A 20,862-nucleotide genomic window follows, 5' to 3' on the forward strand; every position below is an offset into this window, starting at 1 on the left:
GTTGTTCAGCTGGTTGTTCAACAGCTTCAGGTATTTGTTGAACTTCAACATCTACTGAATCAGGATCATCAGCTTGTGGTATTTCGTGAACTGGTTCTTCAACACGCGTTTGAACTATAGGCGTGTTGTTAACAACAACGACCAGTCCGTTGCTTGAAGTGGCACACTGAGCATCTAAATGATCTTTCTCAAGACCAACGCATTGGGATCGATCGCTCCCACTAATCAAGTCATTCTCAAGAAATTTAGCATTTCTTGATTCCACAAACCTAGTGCTATGAAATGGACAGTAAAATCTGTATCCCTTAGACCTTTTGGCATATCCAACGAAATACCCACTTAGGGTCCTTGGGTCCAACTTCTTTTCTTGTGGATTGTAGACTCTTACTTCGGATGGACATCCCCAAACGCGTACATGTCGTAAACTTGGTTTCCAACCTTTGAATAACTCAAAAGGAGTTTTTGAGACAGCCTTGGTTGGAACTCGGTTTAATATGTACACAGCCGTCTTAAGAGCTTCAGTCCACAAGGATTTAGGGAGTTTGGAGCTAGCAAGCATGCTGCGCACCATGTCCAATAATGTTCGGTTTCTTCTTTCAGCTACTCCATTTTGGTCCGGAGAGCCAGGCAAAGTATATTGGGCAACAATCCCATTTTCACTAAGAAACCTTGCAAATGGACCATTTGCATGGCCACTCTCAGTGTATCTACCATAGTATTCTCCACATCTATCGGATCTCACGATCTTAATTTGTTTGCCACATTGTTTCTCTACTTCTGCTTTAAACACCTTAAAAGCATCTAGTGCTTTATTCTTACTGTTAAGCAAGTAGAGATACATGTATCGCGAGTAATCATCTATGAAAGAGATGAAGTACTTATCACGGTATGCAACCATGTCTGGACAACAAATGTCAGTGTGTATGATTTCCAATAATTCAGAACTTCTTTTGGCACCTTTTTTGGACTTGTTAGTCTGCTTACCCTTAATGCAGCTTATACAAGTCTCAAAGTCAGTAAAATCCAAAGTACCAAGTACCCCATCATTTACTAACCTTTTAATTCTATCAATGGAGATATGTCCCAATCTCCGATGCCATAATATAGAAGATTCTTCATTCACAACACATCGTTTAGTACCAACATTTTCATGAACGTGCATAGAAGTATGGTTTTCATCATTTTGCAAATTAAGGAGGAAAAGACCATCAGACAAAGTACCACATCCAATAACATCAGATTTATAAGACAAATTAAATCCGAAATCTGAAAAGTTAAAGGAATAACCATCTGATACAAGTCTGGAAACTAAAATTAAATTCCTAGAAAAACTAGGAATATAAAACGTCTTTTCTAAACTTAAAATAAAACCACTACTTAAAACCAGTCTGCACGTGCCAATGGCCTCCACATGTGAGGGCATCTTATTTCCTGAATAGACGCTGTGCTCACTTCCCATCGGCTTCCGCAGGTCTCGTAAATCCTGCAATGGATTGGTGACATGGATTGTAGAACCAGAATCAATCCACCATGTGTTATGATTAGCATCAATCATATTGGATTCATAACAAACAAAAGAAAGTTGAGTACCTTTCTTATCAAGCCACTTCATGAACTTGGAGCATTGTTTCTTAACGTGCCCCTTCTTTTTGCAAAAGAAGCACACAATCTCTTTCTTAATGTCCTTTTGAGGAGGGATTTTCCCTTTCCCCTTGTCCTTGGCTTGATCCTTCTTCTTGTACTTTCCCGGGGTAGTAAAGTTCACAATTTCCTTTTCCTTTTCCTTTTCCTTTTCCTCCATAAGCAGCATGCCCTCTTCCTGAACACACATGGTCAACAATTCATTGATCGACCATTTGTCCTTATGTGTGTTGTAGGATATCTTAAATGGGCCATATTGCTGAGGTAAGGTGCAAAGGATGTAGTGAACCAGGAAGGCTTCAGACATCTCAACCTCTAATACATTTAACTGAGCCGCAATGTCCCTCATGCGCATGATATGATCACGCACACCCCTTACGCTGGTGAGCCTCAAGGATGAAAACTGTATGATCAGGGTGCTCGCCATTGCTTTGTCTGAAGTGGCGAACTGCTCATCGATAGCCTTTAGTAAATCTTGGACCTTGTCAACCTGCTCGACTGAACCCCTTATACCAGCAGAAATTTTAGTCTTTATGAACATCACACAGAGACGATTGGATCGTTCCCATTTTTCATAAAGCTGAATTTCGTCTAAAGTGCTGATTTCAGTAACTGTAGGGGGTTCAATCTTCCTTATGGCATAGTCTATGTCCATCCATCCCAAATGAAGGAGAACTCTCTCCTTCCACACTTTGTAGTTGTCCCCTTTGAGTTCGGGAACATCACATTTCATATCAGAGTAATTAGCAGGTGGAATTGCTGCAATAAATTAAATAATCATGCTCATGTTACTAATTTTGAAGCTAACAAAATATGACATGTTCTACCAATGTAAAAACATGCAAATATATAAATATAGTGACATAAAACTTGCCTGTGGGCTAAAGTTCCAATTCAATTAGATTTATCTTAACTTCATGATAAAACTATCAAATTATTCTTTATTCCCTAATCCCTGTGGGTAAATTAGAAAATATAATTTGACATTTTACCCTAATTAATTAAACAGATATAATAAAAATTCATGTGGGATAAATTTTATTATATCACATCCGATTAATCACAATTAATGTTTACTCTTCTAAATAAGATCCTTAACAAGTGATATAACAAACCTTATTGTACAGTTTTAATTAATTAAGGATGCTGTGGCTACTCCCAAATTAATTAAACTATATGGTTTAATTAAATAGTCATTTAATTATATTCACAGGAAAAATCACTTGATAAACGCAATGGATCTAACATGCATGAAAATAAACATTAACTAGAAATTGTGAAATACGTAATGTAGGCAAAAAAAAAAAATCGAAAGCAAGGAAAAATATTTTAGAATTCAAAGAGACCCAAGGCCCAAGGCCCATCAAAGACTTTTTAATATATGGTGTAGCCCTAGGGGTTTGAACACCAAACCTCTAGGCCAAATCCTCAAGCCTTACCACTAGGCCATTTCCCTTAAAATATTTAATACAATCAAGATATGTATAGATATTGAATGAACAGATCCGAATTGTTAATTAAGCAAATCAATTTGATTATCATTATACCAAGATCTTAGAACAAATGATTTTCACAACGAACAATTAATTAAGAAAAAACGAGAAATAAATATTATTATGGAAAATCATAAGTTCTACAACCAATAGCTCTGATACCAAATGTAAATTATTTTAAATTACTGAAAGTTAATCTAAACATGATAGAAATTCAAATACACGATCTAAACATGTTTAGAAACTGAAAATATAATCTATATCAAAACGGAAGCGTAATAGATTAAACTAACATCCAGCCATCGTTATCTTACTCAAGGATATGGATGTTGATTTCGAAGATCTTCTAAACCTTATCTCTTCACTTAATGATGATGTATTTTTCTTTCAAAATTGAAGAGTAGATCTAGGGACCCGAAATCTGTATGCTCCTTTTATACTCTCTCCATCAGAGTGCAACAAATGGAATTAGTGGGCAAAGTGGTCGGTTAATTCATAACCAACTCTCTTGATGATGGGAAGTTATTGGACCACCTTGTGGTAACCGAAACTAACATAGTCATGAACATACACCTACAAGCAAAATATCTTCAGCACTCCGGCCCAAGTAAGAAATCTAACACATGTATAATGACTGCGCTGTTGAGAACATTGAGGCTGTTTACCTACAGTGTTCACCTACCCCTGTTACAGTGTTTACCTACCCCAAATATTGTTCACCTATTCTCTATTATAGTGTTCACCTATCCCCATGAGAAAACTTATAAATACCCCCCTAAATATGATTTGCAAAGTATCTCAATAGCAGACAGAGAAAGGGAAAGATACATATATAAGTAATATTATTAAGAGATATTGAGAGAGAGAGAGCTTGTGAGAATTATTGGAGAGTATCTTGATCAAGAAAGGGTGTTCTCTTTTATCTTTTTATTTTCTAACCTCGAAATGAATATAAAGAAATTGGGCGTCGTCGTTGCATCGTGAAGTAGCTCCGTAAGAACGAACAACGTTATATCTGTGAGTATTGTGATTGAACTCGGGTTTGTTGGTTTTATTCTGTGATTCCAAGATCATTTGGGTATGTTTTGCGTCTCCGTTTGAGGCGTTCTTGTTGGCGTGTACCCTAACAAGCGCAACCTCTTGAACCTCAATAAAAGTTCATTAACATCACTTTTTCCCTTCTCATCACTCAACCTCAATATATTTTGAATCCTCAAAGCAAAATACAACAATAATATTTATGAACTTCCAACGGAACAAACATGAATATCAATTCAGAAACAACAAATCATGCTGGCATTACAATTCACATCCAAAAGACAGACAAAATTCTGCCTAACAAATCAAAGAATACAGTATCCTAATTACAACAATTCCTCTCAAACACTTACAACCTAACTTCTTTCAAAACTCCAGAGCCAGTTGGAGGTCTAGCAACTGCACGATGACTCAACAACCGGCTCCTGCCCCGGCACGACAATATTAGTCCCCTTAAGCAAAGAAGAACCGCTCCCTCCAGCATCAGGCCCATCATTCGCCACAAGCAATTTCTTACTCACAATACGATAAATCTCAGTAAGTGCGGTAAGAAATGCAGTCTCAACATTAGTAGCATCAAGAGCAGAAGTCTCCATGAAGAATAGGTTTTCTTTCTCCGCGAATTCTTTTGCATCTTCAGTTGGGACTGCTCGTAGAGTTCCAAGGTCAGATTTGTTGCCGATGAGCATTATGACGATGTTTTTGTCGGCGTGGCTTCGGAGTTCTTCGAGCCATCTAGCTACGTGATCGAAGGTGACACGCTTGGTCATATCGTAGACTAGCATTGCTCCTACTGCTCCTCTGTAGTATGCACTTGTCACAGCCCGATACCTATATCAGCGCAAAGCATAGCTGGTGGTTTCAGTAATACTTATCCGTTACATAGGTTAATAACAGTTTTACATAATCTAGCATGGAACTCTGGCATTATTAATTAGGCACAAACTTATATCAGTAGATAATAAATGCATCAGTTTAATTCAGAAAAAGATACATTAGGCTACAGTTAGAAAAACACTGTATATAAAAACTATTTTGGTTATGAATCTTATGATTTTTTCTTGTTCGATGAAGTTTAGTCCAAATATGTACAGGAGTTAATGTAAACAGTGAGAGAACAGGTCATGGAACCGAATCATGTTAGCTGAAAATATAAGATAAAGTAGCTAACTAAGGCGTACAAGAATTTCTCTCCGTTGGAAGAAATAACTGATCTCGAAACGACAATAAACCATGGGGAATTAAATGCCACGCCAAACTTAAGATCCTCATGACAGTGAAAAATTAAACCTGATGCCGAGTTTTCATAAAAGCTATAAACTTTTAAATGCTTTGTCACTTCAAAGAAATGACAATGGGTATTAAATGCCATGCCAAACTTAAGATCCTCACGACAGTTAAAAACTAAACCAAACACGGAGTTTTCATAAAAGCTATCAAAGATTACCATATCTCAATTAAACAACCAAGGCAACTATCAGAGTTCCCAGGTAATATCACAGTGCATCAACAAATGTGTAACCAATGACTTTTAGATCGAGTTAACTTGCTAGCAAAAACTGAAATATACACACATTTATAGGTTTTTAGGACGAACTACGCTGTTCAATATGCAAAATATAGATTTCACGTAAGAGTTCCTGTAACACCAGTATCCCAGTATCCCATATTTCATAATCTAAGAAAATAGAGCATACATAATGCCACTACAAACTTACCCAAATCACTAACCATACATGTTCAGATATTAAGTAGGAAATGGGGACACAAACATAAATACATTGATTACTACATAGTAAACAGAATGTATCCCTATGTGTTCTCATAGACATGTAATGCATGGAAAGTCCAAAGACACTTTCTAATAAATAATAATGACAATGTTTACATATATGCTAAACTTTGAAATGTCCATTTCCATGTCTTTCCAGAAGACATAGGGCTTGTCTCTTGACTTTTTATGCAATAATTCAATGCATTTCACTTCTTATACCGAAACATATCTAAACTTATGTCGATAAAGCAAAGATTTCAGCATGCCCTTTCAACAAAAAGCTGGTCTTCAAGAATTCCAAATTACATAATAAACAGTCACTTTAATTTTATTTTTCATAAAACTCAAGAAGTTATTAAATCATTGAAGCGAACAAAAGGTTATCAGTGAACGAGGAGTAGAAAATCAATATAAAAACCTCTAGGCTATCATAAAGCAAAATAAAACTTGAAGATCAGGTAGACTAGAAATTATTTCCTTTCTTCTGACACCCATTTCCTCAATACTTGTCGTTGACATCAAAAATTACAATCTTCACAAAAGAAAAGCCATTAACAATTTGCTAATGTCCTTTACATCATCAAGCAACAGCAAAAAATCTGGATTTTTTCTGTTCTAAATCTTAATTCAAATGGTCAAATCATATCGATCACTCAGCATAAAAAAACCATAATTTTCAATATCTTCATCCCAAACAATCAACTCTAGTATCCAAAGAAAACACAACAAAAGAATCTCGTGAATCTAATCATAAACAGCCCAACATATATTAATCATTAATCCCCAAATCACACAAAAAGCTAAAAGTACTCAAATCACACAGTGATCTGAGGCATGAAGAAACCGCGAACGATTTGTTGAAGAACAGGTTTTGAAGACTGCAGGAGTCACGTTTGGAGCTTCACGGTCGACCGCGGCGTAAGGCCGGTCGACCGCGAACGTGCACAGACTCTGGGAGGAGTCTGGCTTTGGCACGGTCGACCGTCGCGGTCGACCGTCAGACCCTGTAGGAGTTTTCCAGGCTCTGTCGTTTGTCGCGATCGACCGTGGCGGTCGATCGCGTATCGGGTCAGGCCCATGATTGGTTTCCTGTTCTTATTGGGTTTTGGTGTTTGCTATAAATACCAATATACGAATTAAGGTTTCTTTGGGCTTTGATTGGAGATTGGTTGGGGATATTTGGAGCACAGAAAAAAGAGAGTTTTTCTGAGCAATTGTTTGAGGGTTTATTTGGAGAGATTAAGAGCTTTGTTGGTGAGATTAGTTTGTTCCTTCGAGTGATTTATAATCTTAAGTTTGTACTCTTCTTCTCTATTAGTGAAAACCCAATCTCCTTCTTGCCCCGTGGACGTAAGTAATTTGCCGAACCACGTAAAACTATTGTGTTTGGATTTGTGCCGTTGTTTTGATTTGTTTGGCCTTTATCTCGACGTTTGTTTGATTTGGTTCTCGAAGCACGCCTATTTGGTTGTCCCGCTTTCGTGCCGTGCACAACAAGGCAGACCCACAAGTTTTCACATAACCTAACAGAACTTACCTATAATACTATAATATCATAACAAAATAATTGCCGCTTGTTGCAGGAATGAGACACATGTCACTATCCCCTCAGAATATATATCATTCATGCATTTTAGCTCTCATGCTATCATCCATACATACCTCATTCGTTATTAAGATGATTTATCTCAAAAATAGATAAATAGGTATCTATTTCCCTGTTTTAAGTTTTCCATGAGAAAATGACATCAATAGGTGTTCATTTTGAATGAATGTTTAATCAAGTCATATTATTAACAAGCTAAAAGGAAATTTTTATAGGACGGTTATAATACCAACAATGTTTTATGGGTCAGAGTGTTGGGCAATTAAAAAACATGTGCAAAAAATGAGTATAACAGAAATGAGAATACCGCGATGATCTTGTGGCTCTAAACTAAAAGATAGAGTTAAAAATGAGTGCATCTCTAATAAATTAGATGTTGCTCCTATTGATGATAAAATGAAAGAAAATCGACTAAGATAGTTTGGTCATGTACAACGGAAACCACTTAGTGCACTGATTAAGAAAAGTAATGAGGCTAGAAGATCTAGAGATAAACCTAAAAGAACTTGGTTGGAAGCAAGTAAGCAGGATATGATTATGTTTAACTTAACGGAGGAGATGCGCCATAATGGGATGAGATAGAAGAATATGATTTATGTAGTCAATCCCAAGCACTTGGAATAAAAGCTTTGTTGTTGTTGTTACACTATTAACAAGCTAACACAAGCACAACAACACTTTATACCAAGTCTCATGCACCGCGCAGGTAACAACTAGTTTTAATCTACAAAAGCAATGCAAAAACTACATTTGGCTCCGTTTGGATACTATGGTGTTTTCCTTGTTTCCATGGTGTTTTTGCCAAAAACAAAACACAATGTGTTTGGAAACCATGGTGTTTTTAAGCTAAATCACCATCAAACAAAAAACACAACACTTATTTCAAAACACCTTTTAGGTGTTTTAAGTTTGATGTTTTGGTTTTGAGTTTGAGAATGTGTTAATATAATATCTAACATAATATATTAAATATAATTAATATAGAGTTATTATCAACATGCTTATTATATTATACTATACACCATACTACATTATAGTTAATTTAATATATTAGTAATATTTATTAAATAATATCAAAATATAATAAATAAAATATCTTATATAATAATATTAACATATTAAATACCAATATTTAATATGTTAATAATGTATTATATAATAAATAAATAATAATAAATATAAATAAACTAAATAAAAATAATAAAAAAGTTATTGATAATAAATAATAATATAATAATTATATAAATAATATATTATACAATAGTATATTCGTATAATATGATTAACTTTTTAATAAATAAATTTGAAATAAATTAATAATTATAAAAAATATTATATATAGCTAACATATTGTATAACAACACAACATATAATATTAATATTATAATAACATATTATATAGTAAATGTAAAGTAATATATAAAATATTAATATTTATGCTAATAAATTAATATAATTTATTATAAAAATAAAATAATTTATAATAAATAATTAATTGCTAACAAATATTAATATACAAAATAATATATTCATTTAATATACTAATATTTATTAATATTTCATAAATACTAATATATTGTTAAAGTACTATTTAATAAAACTCTTAACATATTAAAAAACTATAATATATTATATAATATTTAAAATATTTATTAATATATTAATTATTAATAACATAATATTAACATTATTTAAAATATTATTTATATGAATTAATATTAATATTATACTTATATTAATAATAGTATAATTTATATTAAATACATAAAATAATATTATTATAAAAATATTAATATAATGTACAACAATAACAAATTCATATACCAAAATAATTAAATATATAATTATTTGAAAATAGTATGTAATAATTATAATATAATAATAAATATAATATAATATAACTCATTAAAGTATAATATAATATTATAATACATTATACAATATTATATTGCATTACATTTAATACTTATAATACTATAATAATGTAAACTAAATATTATAATATTTTATTTATAATATATTTTATTATAATTAATATAGAATATATTAACAATATTTTTAATATTAATGTTATAATGAGTCAAACTAGTGTTGATCAAAAATACTTAACATGATGTTTTGAAATCATTTTAAGGGAAAAACACAACATCATGGTGTTTTTTACACAACAAGAAAAACACAATGGTATCCAAGTGAATGAATAAACCACTACAATTATAATTGAAAATTAAAAATAGCAAACAACCAACCACAACTTACCCAACAACTCAAAAGCAACCATTAAAAAAATAGAGAAAATTAAACAAGCTATCACCTTTCTTGACCGGCGGTATCCCAAATCTGAGCCTTGACAGTCTTATGATCAATCGCAAGCGTCCGAGTCTGAAACTCAACCCCAATCGTAGCCTTCGAGTCCAAACTGAACTCGTTCCTCGAGAACCGAGCAAGGAGCTGGGATTTCCCCACCGCCGAGTCCCCGATCAGCACCACCTTGAACACGTAATCGATCTTCTGGTTGAAATCTCCGTGCAAATTCGCCATCAGCTAACAAAACGAACAGAAACCCTAATCGATCGATTGGTTGCGGGGGCTAGGGTTGGATCGTCATGAGATATCCCTCGATCTCTCACTCCCTGTCTCTGGATTTGATCGATTCTTTGCCGATTTTGGATTTCGGGGGGTGGGATTGAGAAATTAGGGTTTTGAAAATTTGGAAAGGGGATCAAGAAATGGGAATTGGGAAATGAGTCATGATCTCGTTCGTGTCCATGACATGCATGAGAGCGCGAGGGGAAGGTATGAATAAAGGCTTAATTTCATATAAGCCCCTTAACTTTGGCGTGTTTCGCATAACCCCTTAAAACTTCGTTTATCTTGCATAACTCCCTAAGATTAGGCGCGTCTCACAAAATCACGCTTAAATTTAACGTTAATTTTTCCTCAGAGTAAAATTTTAGTTATTTTTCAAATTATACACAAATGAGTCTGGTGAGAAAAGGTTAAAGCTCAGAGAAATTTTGTGAGGAACCCCAAAGATTTCGGGGGATTGTATTAGATAAACAAAATGGGAAGGGTTTATGTACAACACCCGCCGCTTTGGCCCATAAATAAGCTTTTCGACTTTTGCAAAACATACCCTCAAGTTCCAACGAACTTGTGCTTTAGATTTCATTATTTTCAGACGAAACCTTTGGTGAACGGTCTCGGCAAACTCGACGTCTTTGGAGGTGCAATTGGATGTGACAAATCAATGGTCCAGTACCCGACCCATTAACATGCCCTCTTAGACCCGACCCGTTAACCACCCTTTAGTCTATCGATAACCGTTGATCCCTCCGCTCTTCAAAAATAACCCAAAAATAATAAGGAAAAAAAAAACAAAGAATGCTCAAAACCAGAATTCTCATGAGAGCCCTCTCCTCCCTTTCCCGCCAAAATTCAAACTCTCAGTGTCTACTCCCCAACGGTCAACTAGAGGATGCGCTTGTAAAAATGTCCACGGTAGGATTAGAATTAGATTTTCGGAGCTACGATTCTGTCCTCGACGCATGCATGAATGGAAGGGCCTATAGAGAGGGTCAACGGGTCCACTCTCATATGACCAAGACCCGTTACCCCATGCAAGTTTACCTCAACACAAGGCTTGTGATCTTCTATGTCAAGTGTGATGCTCTTGACGACGCACGCCAACTGTTTGAGGAAATGCCCGGGAGGAGTATTGTTTCGTGGACTGCGATGGTATCAGGGTATTCGAAAAAGGGTCTTCATTCGGAGGCCTTGGGTTTATTCGTTCGGATGATGGTGACAGGTGAATTGAGTCATATTGTTTGATATTGTATGGTTATTTGCACACCCAAATAGTTATTAATCATTTTCATATATTATACGCCACTTCACATTCGTGTACAACATTGCTCGTCATATGCTAATTCCATTTTCATTGAATATAGTGAAATTATAACGTTAATTGCACATAGACACCTTTTAGTATCTTTGTTTTGCACTTACTGCCCATGTAGTCTTGTTATTGCAGATGAACCCCTAGGTCTAAACTTTTTGACTCTTTTACCCTTGGCGAAATTTCGGCAAATATTGCCCCTAAGTGAAATTAGTGAGTCTATCTGATGGTAAAATAGTTAAAAAAAAACCACGGGGTCTATCTGCTGAAACGACAGATGATGTAACTTTAAGACAACAATAGTACATGGGGCCTATGTGCAATTAACCCAAGATTATATTCAATGGTACTCTCAATGAAGTTGACCTTGTAAAGTGTGAATATTGAAAGTACATAAAATGGTATTATTCTCAGATCTCTTACCAAATCAACACACTTTGGCTTCAATTCTTACATCTTGTGCTGGTCTTTATGGCCTCCAGCATGGAATGCAAGTCCACTCCCTGTCCATCAAGCTCAACTTCGAATCCCATATATTTGTTGGCAGTTCTCTTCTTGATATGTATGCAAAAGCTGGTGAAATTCATGAAGCAAGAAAGATATTCGAAGACCTTAGTGAAAGAGACGTTGTCTCTTGTACTGCTATTATTTCTGGTTATGCGCAGTTAGGCCTCGACAATGAAGCCTTGGAATTATTTCGTGAGTTATATAAAGAGGGTATGACATGTAATTATGTCACTTTTACGAGTCTTTTGACTGCACTCTCTGGCTTAGCTGCTGTGGATTATGGAAAGCAAGTACACTGTATCACAATTCGATCCAGACTTCCATTTTATATCGTTCTTCAGAACTCTCTTATTGACATGTACTCAAAATGTGGGAATCTTATCTATTCGAGGAGAATTTTTGATAAAATGTGTGAGAGAAGTGTAATAAGTTGGAATGCAATGTTAGCAGGATATGCTAAGCATGGACTAGGGAATGAAGTTATCAAACTTTTCAATTCCATGAGAGAAGTATTGAAGCCTGATTGTTCAACGTATATGGCAGTATTATCTGGTTGTAGCCATGGTGGACTTGTTGATGAAGGTTTAAGAATTTTTGATCTCATGACTAAAGATGAAGAGGTTCATCCTGAAATTGGCCATTATGGGTGTGTTGTTGATTTGTTAGGGAGGGCAGGCAGAATTAATGAGGCTTTTGATTTTATCAAAGATATGCCATTTGAACCAACAATAGCTATTTGGGGTTCACTGCTTGGTGCTTGCAGGGTTCATGTTAATGTTTCAGCTGGAGAATTTGTAGCTCAGAGGCTTTTACATCTGGAGCCAGAGAATGCAGGAAATTATGTGATTCTTTCTAATATTTATGCTTCTGCAGGAAAATGGGAGGATGTGATGCGAGTGAGAGCTTTAATGAAGGAAAATACTATTATCAAAGAGCCTGCTATAAGTTGCATCAAATTAGGTAAAATAAATCACACCTTTCACACTAACGATCGATCTCACCCTCAAAGGAAAGAGGTTGAAGCCAAGGTTAGGGAAATATATGTGAACATAAAAGAAGCTGGTTATGTTCCTGATTTGAGCTGCATATTGCATGATGTTGATGATGAGCAAAAGGAGAGGATGCTACTTGGGCACAGTGAGAAATTGGCAATAGCATTTGGGTTGATGTGGAGTTCTCATCATGGGAATATTCAGGTTATTAAGAACCTTAGGATATGTGTTGATTGTCATAATTTTGCTAAGTTTGTATCGGTGGTTTATGGAAGAGAACTATCGTTGAGGGATAGAAGTCGGTTTCATGTAATTGTAAAAGGGTCGTGTTCTTGTGGAGATTACTGGTGATTTTTTGAAAGCCATAATTCTACCAAACTCTGATGATTTTAAATTGTGGAGGAAAGATAGAGAAAGAGAGCAATCCTCGACAAGATCGAGGTGATGCACATTGTGATGGGTCTATTTCACAGGCAGCAAGGCACTTAGTACCTTCGACCAAAGGACTATGAGAGTAGGTAAATTCTTCTACACATTTTTCAGATGACTATATTTGTTCAATTCTTTCTATGTAAATCTAATTAATACATTGACTATTGAATATACATGATTGGCCAAGTTTGAGCAATTCATTGTGCATCTATTTCCTTCATGTCAATGAATTGGCTCCAATGGTTATTATTTTAATGCTGCATCGATTTTTTTAAGTTTACACGAAAGCCTTTACATTGTGAGGGAATTGTAATATTTGAACTGTAGCTTATTTGTAGTGGTGTTGAAATTACTGGAATCTTATTTTGGCTCCTATAATAAGGAGCAAAACTGAGTTAACTAACCTATTGTAATTAACTTGTGAAAGTCATGATCAAATATAGTTGATATTTGAGTATTTTTACAAATGCCTGTGAGGAGATTCAAGTTAAAAGTTTCTGTTCACTAGTTTATTCTCTCCAATGTGGTTGTTGCGAGGAATGTTTTTATTGCTCGACGATAGAACTGTATTACCACCTAGGTTGTATATACTTAAAATTCACTAATATTTAGCCTCTACAACATTATGGGGTTGTTACTAGTAATATTTGTGTTACTCAGAAGATAGGACTGCTTTTGCTCTTAGGTTTTATGCATCACTTAAAATTCATAAATGGTTAGCCTGTACATGTTTATATAATGGACAGAGTGAACTATTATAGCATGTACATGTTTGTGTTGTGGTAAACAAGAAGCAAATATGTACTGGTTGTACTCTAATCACGTCGACTGGTATGTGATCGTATATTTGCTCTAAGCCACGCAAGCATGCAGAGAGCAGATATAACAAGTTCTATTCAAGCTGGATAACCATGTCTCTGAACAATTAACACCAAGGCAAGACACTTGCGTGTAACTGAGTTCCACGTCGCTAGTCTGGATGTTTGGCGTGAATCAGCCCTGTTTCTTGTCTTTTAAACAAGCGAGCATAACTCAGAGACATCCCTTGCACACAACAATAGTGATCTAGCACAAAATAGATCTCAATATTTGGAGTTTTCATTTTAGTAACTCAACTATTGTCAGGTTAGTTGGAATTTCATTTTATGTTATCTTTCAGTTAGAGTTTCAGTTAGAGTTTCAGAGTATAGAAATAAGATTTTGGAGTGATTCGATAGGGATGAAGTCAACGAACATGAAGCAAGGTCCGGTTAGGTGCTGTGAGTGAAACCAGACCTTCAGCATCACATAGTGTAACTCATAACTGAAGCAACATATCAGCTTACCAAGCAACATCAAATTACTGAAAGTCCAGTGCACCTCCTATCATTTTGGCAAAATTATTGTAACACTTCAAGAATAGTCGAACTTAAAATTTTAACATGGAGCTGGAGTGGCCAGTTCTAACTCTATTATGCAGCTTGAGATGCAGCACACAAACCAAGCAACAGAAGCAAACATGACACTGCGTTTCCCTTTCAGCTCCTTTTTTGCTCATCATAAGAATGTAATCTAGAAACAAAATACCGCACCTCTTTTACAACCAAAATAAAGCTATCAAAACACGTACACCTATGAAATGTCACCTGAAACTACTGATATCAGCTCTCGCAGCCTGATAATCAACTAACGCCTCTAGCAAAATGAACTTCAAGCAACATTACCGAAGGAAATTGATTAGTGCATATGATTAAAAAAACTCAAGCCAATATATAATCCAAAAATACCAGAGATTCCAAACACCAGAATTGCTTAAAAATTGACAAAATTCCATCAGAAATCTGAAATTAAAGTCTATTTCACTGCTAAAATTGGTTCGAAACAGGTATGGGACTAATTTAGTCTGTTTCATCAATGACCTTGGTTCCCAATCCCTTGAGTCCTTCAGGAGGAACCTCTGCAACTGTGACCAACGAGTAGAGCTCTTCCTTGGCATCCTCTTCTTCGTTCCTCTTGCGGGCAATCCTTACACGTACTCGCCTTGGAACACTTCGGATGCCACGGCTCCAGATGTGCTTGTTGAGCTTCACGTCAACTCTCACATCGGTTGTCCCCATTGCCTTTTGAGCAAATTTCCTGATCTCCTTAATTGCCTTGGGAGCCATCTTCTTGAAAGTACTACAACAGGGATTCAACAAAAAATGAAGATATCAGACTTAGAGAACCATTGGCCAGTTGGAACAGCTAAACTAATCTCAACATACAATAGGAATTACATTGTAGAAGGGATTCCTACAATCAAGGAAAAAGTAAAAAACTGTGTCAAATTAGCTTCATTTAGAGTTTCTGATATCATAGTTGCCAACAAAAAGTTTTATTAATGTTTGGAGTATTTTATAATGATCAATAAATTAAATCAACTAGATATGATCCTGAATGGCGAGAACTTACAAGAAATTTCACTTCAATTTGGATCTAATCTTTGTTAACCAAAAGGTTGTCAGAGCACATTGCATGGAGATTCAGGCTAATTGCTAAATATACAATTCAGAGGAAATAATTTGCAGCTATCAATACAATTACAGATCATGAAAAATATTAGGATTATGAAAATCGGAGGAGGTGACGTATACATTCTGACCCAAAAGAAAGACACATTCCATTCTATAAGATAAAAAAAATGCAGCAGTATTTAGGAGAATGTAAATTGTTTAAATGCCAGTTTTGACATTAGCGTGGCATATGAGCCAAGTTCTCGAGTGTTTCCAGAGTCGTGGTAAGTTTTAGTCTTTTAGAAGTAAACACAGATATTGACGCACACAATACTGATCCCAGTGGGTCGATATGTTTTGATGCCATTTCTACCGAGAATGGCATACTAAAATAATCACATCACTGTTTGTAGCATAATATGCATTATAAAGGGAAAAACAAGTGCAAAGCTTCCAGTATACGTTTGGATCCTTCAAATATCTTGATTGCTATTCTTTACTAATGTTTCGTCTAACACAAGCCATGTCCAGGTATCATGTCATTTACCATATCAAATACGGAAGAAAGGTGCAAATGTACAGAGTTAGGCTATCATTGATATTTCTAAAGCTAGACAAAAAAAAACATCAGTATTCTTTTCCTTTGGTTTGGGGTGCACGGAATAGTACATTATGGGCTCATCTTGAGAATGAAGCATATGTATGACGGGTGTTTGCGTGAGCGGGTTTGATTGCAGGAGGGTAAGCATTACATTGTTTGGTATTTATTCCTGGTATTGTTTCTTCATACGCAAAGCTTTCTACGTATTAATGGCAACAATTGTGAATATAGTCATTTTCTCTGTGCCCTGAACGAAACAAAGAACTACAAAGGTATCAGATATATGATAGAATCCTTGTCCCCAACTACGAATCAATAACGGGTCAACCTAAAAGACCAGTTAATAATTTGGTAGTCCATCTCCAATCACACTAATTTACTTGCAAAGCCATGTTACCCTACATTCTCTCAAAAATAAAACCCCTCAATAATCCACATACTGGAAAACTATAAATTTTTTCACAATACATACTACACAATCAGGGCTAGACCCAAAGATTCTTCACCTCTTGTAATATATTAACATCGAGCAAATTCTCGAACTTTAGTTTATTTGAGTAGCATTTCAATGCTAAATCTTTAAAGCTAACGTTCATTATAACGACCATATTCGATATAAATTTTTTTTATAAAACATGTAAAGGAAAAAGCAGAAATGATTGAGAAAAGTACCATCCATGAAGTCTTTTGTGGAGATTGATGGTGTATTCTCTCGTCACCACCTCCTCCTTCCTCCCTTTGCTTCCCTTTTCCACCATTTTTTTGCCGCCCTCTCTCGCTCCAAAAACCCTAAAATTTCAAGCTTCAGCGGCTGCAGAAGAAAACCCTAGATCGCGGAACTGAGGATGATATAAGGATGCTGTCCTTGTCGATATTACCATAATGCCCTTGATGTATAATACTATTGGACTGGGCCTAGTTTATGATTTATCCGTTAGCCCACAGGCTGTAAATGATCCATTTATTGTTTGCTACTCGGAAAAATGAGTGCGTATTCTCGCGTCCTGATTGGGAAAAATGAGAACACATTTGTATTGTCAATACACAACAACTTTATGGGCTTATATAGAATTAGGATATATATACTTAACATTGAATTCAACAAATATTTGTATAATATAATTAAGGGTTTGTTATAGCAAACCACCACAAAAATATAGTTTTTTTTTTTTTTGCAGAATCACTGTAATTTTTTTTATTTTCATAGAGCCACTACAAAATATTCTGGTTTTTCGAAAAACCACCTCACAAATTTTATTTTTCATTGAACCACCATGAAAAAAATGAATCTTTTACAAAGTCTCACCAAGTCATAATTTACCTACATATTTTGTTAAATTAGTATAAAAATAACATAAATGCCCATTATGACAAAAAATTAGAGAGGATGAGTGGGGGTATTTGGAGGGCATGAAAACTTTTTTTGGCAAGGTAACAAAATTTTAGAGGAAAATAAGGTATTTTGTTTTTTCCCCCCCCCCCCCCCCCCCCCCCCCCGCCCCTTTTTTTTTTCTTTTTTTTAATAATTGAATCCAAGATAGTTGGGGTCATGTTGAAACCTCCCAACTATCTGGATCACCAGCGATACCCGTACATTTTGTTGGTTTGAAAAAGTATACTAACAAATTGACATGTCACACGATGATGGTATTTTAGGGATCTAGCATTTTAGTTTAACACGATATAGATGCAAAACTATAATTTGCTAGCACTTTGTTATGGATGCACATTTTTATGGCAGTTCTATAAAAATTTAAACAATTTGTGGTGGTTCTCTGCAAAACCATTATATTTTGTGTTGGTTCTATGAAAATAAAAAAAATTATGGTGATTTTTCAAAAAGCCACTATTTTTTGTGGTTGTTTTCTTATAAAAAAAAGCCCTATAATTAATCACGAGAAAATTGGCACATTTGCATTATAGAAGGTATTATTATGTAAAGTTTAAAATGTTTTGAAGGTTCGTAAGTGCCGCCAAAAATGCAATAAGGGAAACGGTAAGGTATCTTAGTGATAATCATCCAATAGTTAGTTTTTTACCTTAAATCCTGATTTGGCATGTCTTTTTCTCAAAAACTTGAGATATCAAGATTAAAATGGTGTTAAGTTCTGAGATATTTTTAGGTGGAAATTACCCTTGATATTTTTAGGTGGAAATTACCCTTGATCTATAGATGCTCTTTGTATGAACCCTTGACGAAAGCCCAAAAGTTTGCTCCGCATGAACCTCACCAAAACCAACTACTCACCTCTTAAAATCGGTAACCTCGCCGAAGCTTGGCCACACCTTTACGCACAGCGTACGAAATCAGCAAACGAAGGAAAAAAAAATGCAAAATAGATCTATTTTGCTAGATATTTAGCAAAACCGATTGTTTTGCTAAATATTTAGCAAAATAGACCTCTTTTTGGCCAACAGGTCAAAAAGATATCGATTTTGCTAAACAGGCCATTCGAAACATACAGGACTAATAGTCCCGTATGATTTAACTAGTCCTGTATGTTTCGAATGATCTGTTTAGCAAAATCGATCTTTTTTGGCCTGTTAGTCAAAAGGAGGTCTGTTTTGCTAAATATTTAGCAAAACAGTCTGTTTTGTAAATATTTAGCAAAATATGTCTATTTTGCAAATTTCTTCGCAAATGAACCCAAAACTCCACTTCTAAGGCCAACGTTCCGGATCGAAACACGTCATAGGAACAGGATAAGTTACTCGTCCCTGAAGCCTACCCTTGTGCTCACTCGCCGCTAATCCTTCGCTGTCGTGGCTTTTAAATAGGGGTTGGAAACGTAACCAAAACTCCAATTTTTTTCTATCTCCACCCAAATTACGAGCCCTAATTTCCACGATTCCGAGGCGAGTTCAGAACGCTAGGGTTAGGGTTTCGACTCGATTTCTTTCAATCTTCATTAAATTTGGATCGAATCGATGATTAATTCGAATTCCGCTTTTTTGATTTCTGCAGGGATCGTCGTAAGCAACCTTGTAGATTGGGGGAGATCTTTGCGCCAGCGAAGGGCGTCGTCTAATCGGTGCGTCGTGTTCGATTTCGATCAAAGCTTTCGATTTTGATCTCTAGGGTTAGGGCTTGGTTTTGTTCGATTGATCAATTTGTTTGTTCACTCTTCAATTTTGTTGTGATTTCGATGTAATTTTTACTGCGTGTTTGTATCAGGTAAGAAAGCGCGTTTGGGCCTTAGGTTTTAGGATGAAGATGAGATTTTGGGCATCTAACTGTAACTTTTTTTTGTCCGTTCTACTGAATTTTCAACTTTTTTGCTGCCTGTTGTTTTTATTCTTATATGTATATGTGTATGATGTTTTGAAGTTTTTTTTGTCGATTATTTTCTATGCGTTAGTTCAATAATGTTAGATTATGCTTTAGGACGTGCGGCTTCTGCATTCTGCGTAATAAATAGGAATTTATTGTATTGGATATTCAGTGGGCTTACATAAAAATCAAAACTTTTAAGTCATTAAGCATATAGGCTTTTACCTAGTAAACATTCACTTTGTCGTATTTCCAAGTAGTGGACTAACCAGTAACCATCCTTTTTAATTATTGGTACAATCAAGGTTTATCTATTAATGAGTTAGTTCCATAATTTTAGACTATGCTCTGCGCATTAAAACAAGGCTTATCTATTGTTGTGTTAGTTTGAAGATATTAGATTATCAGGGCTAGAATATATGTGGCTTCTGATTCTAAGAAATGGGCTTCTGTGGTATTGGATATCCACTAGGTGTACGTGTATGTCGTAGTTTCAGACTGTTACTAAAGCATACTGCCTTTTAGAGAGTGGGCGTCACTTTTGTTGTATAATTCCAGTGATGTGATGTTTTAAGTATCCTTCGTTATTTATCGGTTAATTGATGCCTTAGTTTGCTACATGTTCTTCTATAGACTATTGTTGAGATATGTATCTTTTGGTGAAATTTGACAGCCTCTTGACAAGATTAGGTATTACTTTCAGATAGTTAGAATCATCTATGTGTGTTGCCTTTTAGGTTGTGTAATTAGTCTTTATTTTGTCTGCCTTCCCTTTTAAGACAATTAATGCAATAGCTTGTGGTGATAGTTTGGTCGTCCTGCTCTCCATTGTAAGCAGGATTTGTTTCTTGAGATGGATAGTAAGTGTATTGGAATAACTGAGGTGCTTAAGCTCCAGCGTGTACTCTATTTTCCCTTTTAGCTTATTTGAGCTGTTCGATCAAGCTTATGATTTGAGATCTGATGAAGCTTATGATTTTGTGGGTTAGCTTTTCTCCTTGCAGTTCTATTTTTGTCTTTGTTTCAATCGAGTACCAGGATTATGTTTATGTTCTTTTACTGAAAATCTGTGTTGGTACAGTTCACCCACAGACTATTGAAGAGCAGCGAATCAGTTATTTCACCATAAGCTTCTCCT

The 20,862-nt window shown here is 35.3% G+C and overlaps 4 protein-coding genes across 4 annotated transcripts in view; 2 read left to right on the plus strand and 2 right to left on the minus strand.

The window, feature by feature from the left end:
* Positions 4,351-10,348, minus strand: LOC109846629 (ras-related protein RGP1). The gene is made up of 2 exons (XM_020415877.1): positions 9,867-10,348; positions 4,351-5,003 (listed from the first exon to the last, which is right to left on the minus strand). The coding sequence occupies exons 1-2, from the start codon at positions 10,091-10,093 to the stop codon at positions 4,565-4,567; spliced, it is 666 nt and encodes a 221-aa protein (XP_020271466.1). The 5' UTR covers positions 10,094-10,348; the 3' UTR covers positions 4,351-4,564.
* On the plus strand, positions 10,450-13,692 carry LOC109846620 (putative pentatricopeptide repeat-containing protein At3g13770, mitochondrial). The gene is made up of 2 exons (XM_020415870.1): positions 10,450-11,360; positions 11,865-13,692. Exons 1-2 carry the CDS (start codon positions 10,937-10,939, stop codon positions 13,298-13,300), a joined length of 1,860 nt encoding a protein of 619 aa, XP_020271459.1. The 5' UTR covers positions 10,450-10,936; the 3' UTR covers positions 13,301-13,692.
* On the minus strand, positions 15,108-17,281 carry LOC109846638 (60S ribosomal protein L31). The gene is made up of 2 exons (XM_020415887.1): positions 17,126-17,281; positions 15,108-15,538 (listed from the first exon to the last, which is right to left on the minus strand). Exons 1-2 carry the CDS (start codon positions 17,209-17,211, stop codon positions 15,259-15,261), a joined length of 366 nt encoding a protein of 121 aa, XP_020271476.1. The 5' UTR covers positions 17,212-17,281; the 3' UTR covers positions 15,108-15,258.
* LOC109846649 (zinc finger A20 and AN1 domain-containing stress-associated protein 8-like) overlaps positions 19,505-20,862 on the plus strand; it is a 2,375-nt gene continuing 1,017 nt past the window's right edge. Inside the window, 1 exon segment of the mRNA XM_020415895.1 lies at positions 19,505-19,689. The gene's annotated coding sequence lies outside the window, so the exon portion shown is untranslated.

This window comes from Asparagus officinalis, chromosome 1 (genome assembly GCF_001876935.1).
Source record: "Asparagus officinalis chromosome 1, Aspof.V1, whole genome shotgun sequence".
NCBI lineage: Eukaryota > Viridiplantae > Streptophyta > Magnoliopsida > Asparagales > Asparagaceae > Asparagus > Asparagus officinalis.

Coding starts and splice junctions, on each gene's coding strand:
- LOC109846629 (XM_020415877.1), bottom strand. CDS start 10,093: ATGGCGAATTTGCACGGAGATTTCAACCAGAAGATCGATTACGTGTTC. Junction 5,004..9,866: donor GATACCGCCGGTCAAGAAAG/GTGATAGCTTGT, acceptor GCGCTGATATAG/GTATCGGGCTGTGACAAGTG.
- LOC109846620 (XM_020415870.1), top strand. CDS start 10,937: ATGCTCAAAACCAGAATTCTCATGAGAGCCCTCTCCTCCCTTTCCCGC. Junction 11,361..11,864: donor CGTTCGGATGATGGTGACAG/GTGAATTGAGTC, acceptor TATTATTCTCAG/ATCTCTTACCAAATCAACAC.
- LOC109846638 (XM_020415887.1), bottom strand. CDS start 17,211: ATGGTGGAAAAGGGAAGCAAAGGGAGGAAGGAGGAGGTGGTGACGAGA. Junction 15,539..17,125: donor CACAAAAGACTTCATGGATG/GTACTTTTCTCA, acceptor TCCCTGTTGTAG/TACTTTCAAGAAGATGGCTC.